Below are 13,591 nucleotides of genomic sequence, written 5' to 3' on the forward strand. Positions count from 1 at the left end.
AAAAACAAAAGCAAGGAGAACCTTGAGCTTGCCCCATTCCCAAACATACTTCATGCAAATAGAACTTTGGATGTCTAGTTTCAGTTTTCACAACCATAGGATAACCCTTTTACAACTTATATATCAGGAACAGATAAGCTGTGATAATAAAGTAAAGAAATATTCATATTTGTTTTCTAAAATTGTCCTTGATTTGCTTATGGAATTCTAGAAGTAGTAACAAATTTCACAGTAAACAAAGTCACAATCCAAAAGTGCAAGTATGTCCTCTAGATACATAGTTAACTTAGTTTATAGTCTAAAATGAGACTACTGCACTGGTTCTCCCAATATCCAAGTTGGAACAAGGTCAAACTGAGGCTGGTCCTCATTACTGGACAAACACTGAACCATAGGCTTCCCTGTTGGGAAGAAGGGGTGGAGGTCTCACGTCATAGTTTGACTGTGCAAATAGTACAGCCATTATATGTAAATCACCCAGGTCCGGCAAAAAGGATAATGTGCCAAAATGTCAGGGAGCATTATCACTGCCCAGCATTTTACTCAATTTGTGAAGAAAGTATTTCATGGCTTTTCAGTCCTTTTTAGAAACACAACCAAACCTTGCTAATTCCTAGGATGATGATACAAATTGCTGATAAAAGTCCTCATCATTGGCTCCTCTACCACCAGGGAATAGAGAACAGAAGGGAGAGAAAATTACATTTACATCAGTCCATTTTGTTATTTCTTAGATCGAATGAGTAGCTCTTATGCAAGAGAAGATTGAAACTAGTGGCAAAGCTGAGGCTTTTGAATGACCGAAGTTGTCTCTGTTCTGTCACTGTGCCCTAATTATCCCAGCAAATGGAATATCCTTTGCCATGCCTTGTAAATCATGCCCCTGGGGTACACAGAAAATAGTGGCATTTATTTCTTTAAACCCCACTTCATTCCAAAAAAGGATTTGAAGTAACTGCATGAAAAAAGAGAAAATGACTTACCTGTGATTTCAAATGTGTAGTCATTCCCTTCAATTTCATCTAATCTAGTCATCACCATTCCTGAAATTGGTATTTTTCCCTACCAGAAAAAGAATGTGACCATTATTCTGTGGTTATCCATGACCCTGCTTATTTCTGTTAGATTTTCTGACCTTAGGAATCATGGCTGAATTATGGCGAGGGATAATTTTTTGGTCTGTCAATAGATAACATGTTTTCCTGTTCTACATTTTAATCAGACAAGAAAGCAAAGGGGAAAATGTAGGTTGTGTTTTGCAAATGCACCCTCGACCATAAGACCAGGAATTACAAACAGCTTACGTTTCCAACTTACTTTCATGAGAATCGATAAACAAGACAAAGACTCCAGTTTTGTGAAAATTGGTCATTGCCAGGCCAAGTTATAACAGGCAAAAGTAACTTAGAATACTCGATATCTGGGGATCTATACTCAGCATCTGGGGAGCCAAATGAGGAATGTCAAATTTCCTAAGGATTTGAATGACCTGCCTCTTAGAAGAGCTAATGCCATGATGGGATTGTAGTAGCAACCATAGGAACAGGTCCCAGCTTTATATTTTCTCAGCGATAATGATATGGGCCTGTAAAATGCTGCTGCGAATTTATCTATTTGCAGACTTAGATTTCTATTTACACGTTCCTAATCTAATTCACCACCAGAGCAGGGACATTCAGGATAAACTCATTAGAGCAATATAAAGGTCTTTGATCTAAGGAGCATCTGCCCTTAAAGCTATTTAATTACAAGGAAGGGTCAGAACATTCTGCCTTTTCTGGCTGAAGCTTTTAATATGGTGGTGGAGATATTGCATCTGGATGGAAACCTGTTTTCATTCTGGGCCCCGCTATTTGTTTTATATGAAATTTACTAACCTGGTAGATAAAGCCACTCATCCGAGGACTTGCGGATAACATTATCAAAACATTTGAAAATAACATAAGGTACCGCTCCTCTTTTTCCTGAAGTGAAATGGAAAACGTTAAATGGAGAAGAGAAATTGGACGTTTTGTTTGCTAAGAATTTCTGGAATCACTGTTGTGTAACATAGATCATATGGAATGAAATGAAGCACGCAGTGATTTTTAAAAAGCTATTCTGCATAAAAGCACAAAATGAGTTTAATTTTACTTTGAAATGGACAGAAACCCATAGTTTCTCTCTGTCTTTCCTACACATCAGTTAAATACAAATAGCTGTGCTTGTTTCACGAATATGTAAGCCTGATAATGTCTCATGGTTAATATATTCCTGCCCAAGCTGCAACCAGTGTGATATGGTAGTTCTGGGCACAAAATAAGTCTCCAGGGTTACAAAGCAAAAAGATTATTTTAATTTGAGTAGTAGCAAAATGAATGAGTTTAATAAATTAGATTCTAACATGTGCACTAAATTCTTATTTATAAGATCATTTTTAATGACTAAGAACAGGATAATTATTGTACCTACGTAAAGCAAAGAGGTAAATAAATACTTTTTGCTTTAATGGTACCAAAGGAAAGCTTACCTGTGAGAGCTTTTCCGCACCCCTTACAGCTTTGCAATTAGTAAGTATAAAAATTATCTATATCCAGCTCCTTCCTCCCATTTGAAAAGAACAACCCTTCAAGACAAACTCTTCTAAAAAGGTTTTTACATTCTGTCACATCTCTTTCCCTGGCTTAGTTTGCATCTTCCAGCATCCTCCCTGCTCACCAGTTTTTCCTCTTTTGCCTTTAACATGGGCACATCTAATAAGCCTTTGCTTGACCCTGTAACTCCTTATATATACTACCCTATTTCTTGACATTTTACTGCCAAATTGCTTGTTGCATTCCTTTTCTCCCCATTGATTCTCTCCATAACTCTCACCCACTGCTCTCTCACAGTCATCAATAACTGCCTCCTAGCAAAAACCCAATAGCTGCTTCTTGGTTCTCATCCCTCTTAACCTCTGAGCCTTCTGCAGCACTCAGCTCACTGACTACCTCCAAGTGCGTCTCTCCAAATTTCCATGATACCACACCCCCCTGGCTCTTCTCTCTACCTCTTCTTTTCTTTCTGGCACCAGTTCCTCCTCCCTTCATCTAAGAGGTTTACACCAAAGGTTTGAATGACTAATAGTTGGACTCACTGCATTAACTTCCCCAAGGGTATCTGCATTTTCAATGAGATTGTTCATTAAACCAAAGTAATGAATCTCTGACAGAGAGATGTCAGGGAGTATAGGAAGATATTTGGGGAGAGGGAAGACAATTCTAACACCTGATCAATCATACCAGAGGAATCCTTTAAACTCATCGCTATATGCCATTCCCTAGTAAGGGACCATGACATTATATTGGGCTTCAAATTTCGGGGAGTTCTGGATCACAGAGTGTTTCAACAATGGCAATGGAGGGATACTGGTATGGGATACCAATGACAGGTGATATATGACTGACAGGGAGCTGTACAGAACATATGTCCAGGGTGCATGGTAATGTTTGGATATACTCATAGTGGCAACAATTAAAAACCACAGTAGGGGGGGTACTGGGTTCCTGGCCAGTGGTGCTCTGTCGTGGTCCCTAGGGGAGCAGCGACAGTCTCCCAGGTACAGTGGTGGGGACCGGGAGGGAGTGAGGGTTCAACAGTGAGCCCCTGATACTAATGACTATGCTTGTGAGCTGATAAACCCAAAATAATAACAAGGCCTAGAGCAACTTTGTGCCTGGGAATTTCCTTCTGTCAGCCTTCATGTTACTCAAATGTGGCCAGTCTCGAAGCCAAACTCAGCATGTAAATGCAATGCCTTCCCCCCAGCGTGGGACATGACACCCGGGGATGAGCCTCCCTGGCAACGAGGGACCACTATCAACTACCAACTGATGATGCAACTGGAAAATGACCTTATACGGAAGGTTCAATGCGGATCAGCAGAATATCCATGTCTACATAAAATACCATGACTTTAAAATGCTGTTTGACCTAAAGTAAGGGGGAAATGGAAAGGAGAAATGAGTTTATATGGCTACGAGTTTCTAAAAAAGAGTCTGGAGGCTGGCAGAAGGTTTGCCCTCATGCACAACTGAGCAGAGTCAGAGAGACAGATAAAGCAGATACAACCCCCAGATATTGGTTCCTTTGAGGGCTAAAGAGACCCATGGGAGTTATGGTCATGGCCGATGGGGTTAACTACCAGGGCAGATGGCCCCTCTTTGGAAATGGTGTTTATGTGTGATGAATCTGGACTCAGATGGGATCTCCCTTCATAAGACTTTCATGCTAATGTGCTGGAGGTGCAGTTAATGTTGGGGTTTAAGATATATTTAGGGGATTTGAATCTCTGGACTGACAATGTGATAGCCAGATCCTGAGCCTCAACAGACTCCAGCACCTACAATCTGATTTATTGGACTTACCACACTCAGCTAAGATGGAGGTGAAGAAGGACAACCACCACACCATGGAGCCTAGAGTGATTACAACTGAAAATGGGAGGATTGCATCCAGCATCCAGGTGGAATCTGAGCCTCCTCTTGACATAAAGGTGCAATGGACACAACCAATCCAGTGTCCACATAGAAGAGGTGGCATTGGATTGGGAAAAGTGGACATAATGGACAAAGGGTATGGGGAAAGGCAGGAAGAGATGAGAGGTGGAGGCGTCTTCGGGACATGGAGCTGCCCTGGATGGTGCTTCAGAGGTAATCACCGGACATTGTAAATCCTCACAGGGCCTACATGATGGAATAGAGGAGAGTATGGGCCATGATGTGAACCAATGTATATGAGGTGCAGAGGTGCCCAAAGATGTACTTACCAAATCCAATGGATGTGTCATGATGATGGGAACGAGTGTTGTTGGGGGGGGGGGGGGAGAGGGGGGGTGGGGGGGTGGGGTTGAATGGGACCTCACATATATATTTTTAATGTAATATTATTACAAAGTCAATAAAAAATAAAAAAATTTAAAAAAAAATCATACCAGAGGACATAATCAATGTTCCTCCTCTACCCTCCCCCCTTCCTAAAAGAAATAATCCACCTTCAGCCTTCTGTGTTTCCTACTGGAGATATTTACTCCCTAGGATGGTACATCTGTCACTGACATCCAAATCTCTGCCTCTCTCACCCACATTTCCATACTATTTTAACACCTGTCTGGAGGACATCTCTACTTGGATACCTATAGTCACTTGAATGTTAATGTGTCTAAAATTTCATTCAGTCCATGGGTCACCACTTCCTGTTGACCTTCCTTTCTGAACGTGCCTGAGATTTGCCCCTTACACTCCATTCCCTGTGCCTCCACCCTAGTTGGGGGGTACTTAGCACTTCCCATCCCTGCTGGACTTTCAGTTTTTCTAGACCCATCCCCTCTGGTTTACCTGACTATATGGTTGTCAGTTTAAGTATCATAAGCACCTCTTCCAACATGCTTCTCTACCACTCAGAAATCTTTAATAATTCACTATTGCCTGCAGGATCAATCTGAACAACTCTTGCCTGACGTCTAAGGTTCCCCATAAGCTGGCTCCATGTGACTCAATCTTTTCTTTCACTATGCCCAACATGCTTCCTCTGCTGCCAACGGGCTGCTTTCTTCACTGTTCTCTCCTGAGCTCAGAATGACCTCTACTGTCCAAATTCCTCCTCTTTTCTCTCCATGGCCTTCCTCCTTAAGTCCTATTTCTATCAAGTCCTATTTCTATCTTGATCATTCCCATCTTTGAGCTTCTATGGAATCCACTGTTAAGATTGCACAATCCGGTATGGACTACTTTGGTTTATTTTCTAGTTGCAGCTTGTGTTTTAATTTGTTGTTCTTGAATGCTTTGAAGGAAGGGACCATTACTTATCCTTTCCTCCTATCTTCCACATCACCCAGCAGAGTGGTGGACAAAGAGTAGGTGCTCAGTTTCTAAGCTAAATGTTCTAGCATTTGACCTTGATGGAAGGATAAATAAAGGAAGAGAAATATGAAAGATGGAAGAGAAGATTTTGAGATTTGAAAACACCATACCTCACATGTTCCATACTGCACCATTACTTGTGACATAAAAAGGACATTTCCCAAGGTCTTAATGTCCTCCCCTTCCCATGCCTGAATAGGTTCGGAAAGTATCTGCAATTCCAGCTGTTTTCTCTTCCTCAGATCTTGGCACTGCCCCTGCAGAACCAAAGAGGAACACAATGGAATGGAAAGCTTATGAAACAGACCCAAAACAAGATCAAAGTAAGATGTAGCTTTTGACTCTCAGATTCACACTGAGTCCCTATTCCCTACCATAAGTTCTAAGACCAGACACGTTCCTGAGACCCAGAAAGATCCTCTCTCCTAAATCTCAAGCTTAGCGCCCCTAAAAGTTTTATGAGGAAGAGCTACACTTCCTTTTAGCCAAAGCCTTGAGATAAAATGGTAGGAGGGGCTTATTTCTCCCTCCCTGTAAGGGGTATGGGAAGACAAGTAGCAGAATCACATCAGTCAGAGCCAGAAGAGCAGGTAGTAGATTCAGATTTGCTGGTCAACACCCCTGCCCTAGCTCCTCTCCACCTATCTATCTTCAAGTACAAAGTGCTTTAGCTTGAAGAGCAATTTATTTTTCTCAAGTGGGCCCAGGCTCCAAAGAAGTAACCAAAAAAAACTCTAGGAGCTATAGAAAAATAGGAATTTCAATTCTTTATGTGACAGCAAATCAAACCAATCTTATAATGAAAACATACACACTTTTCTGTCCCTTGTGTATGAGCTAGTATTAGAATGCTCTGAAAAAATATGCTAACTTAATTTTTATTCTTAAAAGGATTGAGAAAAAGGTGCAACAGAATTTTGTGATGACAAACTGAAAATAAAAACCAAGAAGTTATCAATTTACAATTTGTCAATACTATGTGAGATATGAATACAATTCATATATGTGTGTGTACTAAATCACTGCTTCAGAAAGTGTGAGACATTTTTAAGTAATTTAGTAGCATTCTTTCAAAATTGCATATGAAAATGAGCATATGGTTAGTCTATGTTATTGTATTTCCAAATGAATGTAACAGGTTTGGGGGATTTGGTGGGGTTTTTTAAAAATAAAATACCTGCTGTCACTTTCAGCTAAATGGCGACTTCCAGAAAGAAATTCATTGTACACAAATTTATGAAGAACCTACAATGGGAATACATATGCTACAACCGTCAAAGCAAGTTTTACCATGTGGAAAGTGGAATGCAAGAAATTTTATTTTGAAATTTTTAATTCAGTTTACATGGGAAAAAGTAAGTGGAATGTGAATTATAGTAAATGCCATGGCTTTCAGAAGGCTGTTTTATTAGTATGAACCGTATAAAACTGCCAATATTCAACCTTTTTTGACCTACACAACAGCAATTTTAACCTAATATATTATTCTGGTCTTCAAGTTGCTGTTTAACCATGGGCACATCAGTTATTGATCTTCCCGAAGCAGTTACAACCAAATGATGGTGGATGTTGCATCACAACTTTACTGCAAGAATCTATAGCTAATAAGCATGGATCCAAACCACTTAGAATGCTACAGAAATGTCTAAAATGGAACTAAACTTAATCAAACACCCAAGATAAAGTTTTCTTTCCTTGTAAAATGGAACAAAGTGGTTTTACATCAGTGGGTTCAAGACGACACATTAACCATCATGCTTCAATACAAGATTACAGTTGTCTTTGAATAGCGATCTATGCAAAGCAATTGTATTTTAGTAATTTTTTTCCTTTTAGATTTGAAGGACCTCTTTGTCGTATGCAAAGAACAAATACATGCCTTGTGGCATAAGTAGTTGAATTCAGTATTGATGTCAATCAGTGAACTATGAGTTGCACAGACATAAGATGAGCAACATGGGGTAAAGACAAAGACAAAAGGAAACCCCCCACCTACACAGCAATGCTTAATGTGGCAGAGACTTCAAATATGATTGCTTTATACCCTCAGCCCGGCAACCTTTCATAGGTTAGCATGATTTTTGGAAGACAAAATTAAGTGAAGCAATCACTGTGATACTGTCACTAAAGTTTATTGTTTCCATTCTAAAGACCTTTGCACAAGGAAAGAAAGGTTATACTCAAACCACTCTTTTAGGAACAAAACATACAAAATGGAGAATTCTAAATTTAGAGCATTGCCTACCATGAGATTTCTGAATGCTACGATTGCTTTCAGAATATCCTGATGATCTGGATGAGTATCCTATTAAAAGAACATATTTAAAAACAGTATTAGAGAAGAACACATCAGTGATTGCCAGGGGCTAGGGGAGGGAGGAGGGTGTGACTGCAAAGGGATGGCAGGAGAAAGTTTGGCAGGGTGATGGGACTCTTCTGCATCCTGATCGTGTATGGTGGTAACATGAATCTGTACATGCATTAAAATTCATAGAACTGTACACAGAAAGAAAAAAGTCAATTCTAGTGTATGGTAATTTTTTTTAACTTTCTTTATTAGAGAAGTTGTGGGTTTGCAGAACGATTGTGCATCAAACACAGGATTCCCACATACCACCCTCTTATTAACACCTTGCGGTGGTGTGGAACACTTGTTACAACTGATGAGAGCACATTTTGATGATTGTACTATAGACTAGAGTTCATGGTTTAACATAGGGTTCACTGTTTGTGTAGCGCAGTTCCATGGATTTTTTAAAAATATTCTTCTAGGACCAAACATACAACCTAACATTTCCCCCTTTTAACCACATTCAGATATATATGTCAGTGCTGTTGTTCTACCATCACACCCATCCATTATCTTGGATGATGATTTTAAAGTTAAAAAATAAAACAGCATTTGGAATCTCAGCACTCCAATTATTAGGTGATTAAGAAATTAAAAGAGTTGTTAAGACATCATGTTTTTGGTAATACTTTGCTGCTATACTTTAGATAATAATCATTCTTTCGGGGGGAGCATCATTATTAGATCATGTTGTTAGTAGACAAGAGGAGGTAGGGAATTGTGGAAGCAGAGTGGTGGTTATAGCAAAATCAATTCCATCTCATTTCTTTTTAAATATGCCTCCATTTGCTTTTAGCTGACTCAACAGGGCAGATGGAAAAAAAATTCCACTTGTCATGCCATGAGCTCCTTCTGAAGCAAGACTGTTACCTATGGTCCAGCAAGCCCATGGTACTTACCACTCCCCAAAGTGGACAGATTCAAAAATGGCTTTGAGGAATTCACATCTCCATAACTGTTTATGAAGGAAAGGGGAGAAATTCTTGGGAGTGTGCATATATCTAACCTTTGGAACTGAGCTGGTAGAATGGGAAGACAAAATCTATTGCTCGACCAGCCTTGAGTGATAAAATAAGGAGCTGATCAGACTCAGGTTCATACCCAAGCCCAGAATGGCATGGTTAATGAAAAGTAAGGTTGTGCTCCTTTTTAGTTGAACTTCTCATCAAAAGCAGAATTTCTGGTTCTACTCTACCCTTAGCTAGCAGCCATCCTAAATGATCAGAAAGCTGGGAAAGTATTTCACCCCATGGAGACCTAGAGCTAAGGCTGTGCATTATCTGATGGGAAATGGAAGGTAGCCAAAGATATGTGACCAACAGCAAATTGGGGAGAGGGGGGAGCAGAAGCAGGCTCCAATACATGGAAGGCCAAGGAAGAGAATCTTGGTAGTAGGAACATCTGGGTCCCCAGGTCCGAAATGTAATGTATTATTTGATCTTCGGCACCAAGGAGTAACAGAAACTGAGGCCAGCAGTTTCTGGATTTTTGTAACAAATGAGGAGGGGCCAACCCCCAACGGTTCAGTGAACTGGTTTAGCTTTTGGAAAGGCATCCAGAGGTCAGCACCTTCCCGAGCCCTAACTGAAATTTCATTCCGGCAGGCTTTACTCGCCAGCTCCCAGCTGCCTCCAGCTTTCAGGCAGGTCAAAAACCCTGAGAATGTGGTTTCACTCAGAGTACATGCTTTCAATCCTTACCAGTGCTGACAAGCCCGGCACTGTGCAACTATACTTTTTTTTTTTTTTTTTTTTAAGATAATCAAACCTTTTAAAACCTCAAAACCTTTCCCCAGACACAGGAAGAGCAACTAGGGTAAATGTGGCCTCACCCAGTGGACCCTCCTCTCCCGCCCACGCCTCAATCCTCCATGCATGATCACCTGAGGAAGGCTCAAGGATCTAGCCCTGCTGCTTGGTTTTTAATAACTAGAGAATTGGGCTCTTGCTGAAATTTTTCAATTACCAGGTCTTACTGAAGATATTCATATTTTTAACAGTTGAAACAACTGTTTCAAATAAACTTATAAGGTTATAAACAAAAAAACTGAGGGGATTTTGATGTAGATGTATTGATGCAGACAGGTAAATGAATCTTGAATTCATTTATTAATCTTTAAGGAGATATCAGTATCTTCCATTGCAATCCAGAGTCAAAAGCTTAATGATTATTGTGCCCTGGAGTAGAGATGTATTCTTAACTATAAGGAAAGGGTTCTCTGTATTTTCTGATGTTGTTTTCTTTTGTTTATCTCCTGTAATAAAATTGGTTAACAGAATACGAGAACAACAGAAGATTCCTTGACCTGATTTTGATCAAACCACCTTCGACAGCTGAGAGGGCAGAAGAAAACCGAAGTCAACAAGTTAGAACAGACTCACAGAAGACAACAGGATTAAGGCTGGAGGAGAAGAGGGGAAAGGGAGAATAATCATGATTATTTAGTAGTAAGGAATGGGGGTCTTATTTTGCTGCCTAAAGAGGAAAACATGAAGCGTGGAAAGATTGAAGACTGGAGAAAGCAAATTTTGTGACCAAGACATATTCTGAATTCCTGAGCAAGGCTGCTTTGGAGGCAAACCACCTGTTTCCTCCCTAGCAAAAGGAACACACGCTGTCCCTTACCTCCATATGCCGTTCCAGCTCTTGCAAAAGAGTAACATATTTTTCCAGCCGCATGAATGGTTTGCTGAGGCTTGTGGTTAAAATGAGGATACCTGGGCTGGATGCACCTTGATTTTCCATAAATTGTTCCAAATCATCACTACAAAAAGAATAATGATAGTTTTGTTACTGCTTGATATTCCATGTAAACAATTAACCTATTGTTATTTTACTGTATTTCATGCCAGAAAAATTTGTTTCACTACTCCAGATGCTGTGCAATTCATTTCAACTCAATTCATTAAGCCTTTATTCAGCTCCTCCTATGCAACCAGCACTGTGCCCAGCACTGGGGTCACATTGCTGAATCAGGCACACAGTATCCCTGGCCACATCTACTCATCCCACAGTTATTTATTGAGCATCTACTAAGTGCCAGGCTGTGTTCTAGGTGCTAGGGATGCAGCAGGAAATAAAACATAAATCCCTGCACTTGAGGAACCTGCACCCTTGGGGCATTACAGTCTAGCAGACGATCGCAACATAAGGTTAAAGAAGGATTTTCTTAGTCACTTCAAACATTCTTGTTAGTCTCTGGTCCAATGCCAAGGGTAACAACTATCACTGGGGTACCCACTTGTAATGTTCTGGGATCAAGTTTTGATTCACATATCAGCATATTTTTATGACTAACCACAAATTCCCATAGCCTAGGATCTGAAAGCAGAGTAGCAGGCCACCCAGACAGTTCCATAAGGGAGCAACATGGTTTAAATCATTTAACATTTTATGAACACTATCCTGTAAATGGCTAATTCTAAGCTTGGGCTCTCTCTGCCCTTTGGCACCCTCCTGGACCATCTCCTTTCCACCAAGAGGGGTGCTGAGTCCTGGAGCTTCAAGATCATTTTAATGTACAGTTAAGCAAAATATAATTAGAGAAGGAAACCTGCTACTGAAAGGACAGCATGTTTTGAATCCTCGCTTTAGCACTAGATTCTTTCATCTCCTTGTCTGCCTAGGCATATGCAGTCAATCACAAGGCTTTTGGTAGGTTTATTCCTTTGCATTTCCACTGACACTGCCTTAGTTCAGGCCTTCATCTCATTCCCTCTGGTCCATGACAGTACTCCAATGGGTTTCCCAACTTCAGGTTTTTTTCACCTCCAACCCATCTTGCCAGCAGCCACTTTAAGCCAGTTGCTTTCCTACTCACAAACCTTCAATTGCCTGTAAGCTCAAGTCTAAACTTTTTAGGCTCCTACTGGCCCCACCAACCTTTCTCACCACTCCCCAACGGGAGTCCTCTACTGCCAAATGTCCTACTTATTCTCCCTAGAACACATCTTCGGTAGTGGTTGCCAACTGTGGTATGTGGCAATAGGTTGTGAAGTATATCCAAAGAAACTTACTGTCTGTAATAATTAAGGGATGAAGGGCATTGAGAAAGGGAAATATTGCAGGCTATCCCTATTAATATTAGACACACTCTCCTTCCTTGGGCTTTTGAGAGTAAGAGGGAAAGGGATGGAGTTTCAGCTTTGAGTCACTGCGGTGACACATGGAGGTTGAGGAATAAAGAGCTAGGGAATCACTGCCTTAATGGAAGGTCACACATAACTTTCAATGGTGACCATTTTATCAGTTTTTGGAATCTTGCTCCAGAACAGCCAAGGGGAAGGAAGCACCTTGGACTTGGATTCATAAACAGATTTGGTGACCCTGGGTGAGTTACCCAAGCTTCAATAGACTCATCTGTGAAAATAGAGATACAGCCTGCTTCCTAATAAAATCGAAGAGATTAAATATGTAGTTTTATAAGACTAGTGTTTCATGCTAAGACCTTTACAAGTGTTCTTTCTTGTTTACTATTCACAACAACATTTCAACGTAGGTGTTAGCCCCATTTTACAGATGAAGAACCTGCGACTCAGAAAGGGTGAGTAACAGCTACTATGTGGCTAACTTGGGGCTCATAGAGTGTTCCATGACAACAGACTGCCTCTCTACAGGAAAGTATTTTGTAAACTTTAAAGTAGTCAATGGCTGCTCTTTTTATTACTACTATTATGATTCCAGGACAAATACCTTGCTAAAATCACGTCTTTAAAAATTACCAGTACCTGAGCTTTCCAACTTAATGGAAACTCAACTGATGTTTATTTTCCAACCAACTACATCAACATCAAGAGCAGAGAGAGGTTTAAAAATTCATTGTCTATAAAATATGATTAGGAAAATAACTAGGATCTAGAGAGTGCATTTGGGTAGAAATGTAATTTAGAGAAAATAATTTTCTTTATCTCTTTTCAATTTGGTAAATAAGTCTTATTTTCCCTTTCCATGACTTAATGACTACCTGTACCCTTAACATTCTGCTATAATTAATGCAAGGTTTATAACAATTAGAAGCAAAATTGTCAAGTTTTTTTGTTATTACTTTCCATGAAGTATTCTAACTTCCACTATAACTATAACTTTTATAAATGTTTCATGATAACATGGGATCACTATCTTAGGTTATAAACAGTGGTTTGGAGGAAGAAAAAAAATTTTACTAGTGCAAACGAAAGAACAAAAGTGTCTTATAAAGCCACTACCTATTATGTATTTTTAAATAGATCTGGGAAGCGGATGTAGCTCAACAGATAAAGCATCCACCTACCACATAGGAGGTCCAGGGTTCAAACCTAGGGCCTCCTGGCCCATGTGGTGAGCTGGTCCATGTGCAGTGCTGCAGGGCACAAGGAGTGCCGTG

General features: G+C 40.1%; 1 protein-coding gene across 7 annotated transcripts in view; it reads right to left on the bottom strand.

Moving 5' to 3' along the window:
• The window catches only part of ARHGEF6 (Rac/Cdc42 guanine nucleotide exchange factor 6), a 128,451-nt gene that overhangs the window by 13,397 nt on the left and 101,463 nt on the right, over positions 1 to 13,591 (bottom strand). For all 7 annotated transcript variants that reach the window (XM_058291291.2, XM_004457503.5, XM_058291293.2 and 4 more), the window contains 5 exons: positions 10,855 to 10,993; positions 8,125 to 8,184; positions 5,990 to 6,136; positions 1,878 to 1,964; positions 984 to 1,062 (listed from right to left, as the gene is read on the bottom strand). In XM_058291291.2, coding sequence (XP_058147274.1) covers positions 984 to 1,062; positions 1,878 to 1,964; positions 5,990 to 6,136; positions 8,125 to 8,184; positions 10,855 to 10,993 — 512 coding nt within the window. The remainder of the gene's footprint in view (positions 1 to 983; positions 1,063 to 1,877; positions 1,965 to 5,989; positions 6,137 to 8,124; positions 8,185 to 10,854; positions 10,994 to 13,591) is intronic.

The sequence above is a fragment of the Dasypus novemcinctus genome, chromosome X (assembly GCF_030445035.2).
Source record: "Dasypus novemcinctus isolate mDasNov1 chromosome X, mDasNov1.1.hap2, whole genome shotgun sequence".
NCBI lineage: Eukaryota > Metazoa > Chordata > Mammalia > Cingulata > Dasypodidae > Dasypus > Dasypus novemcinctus.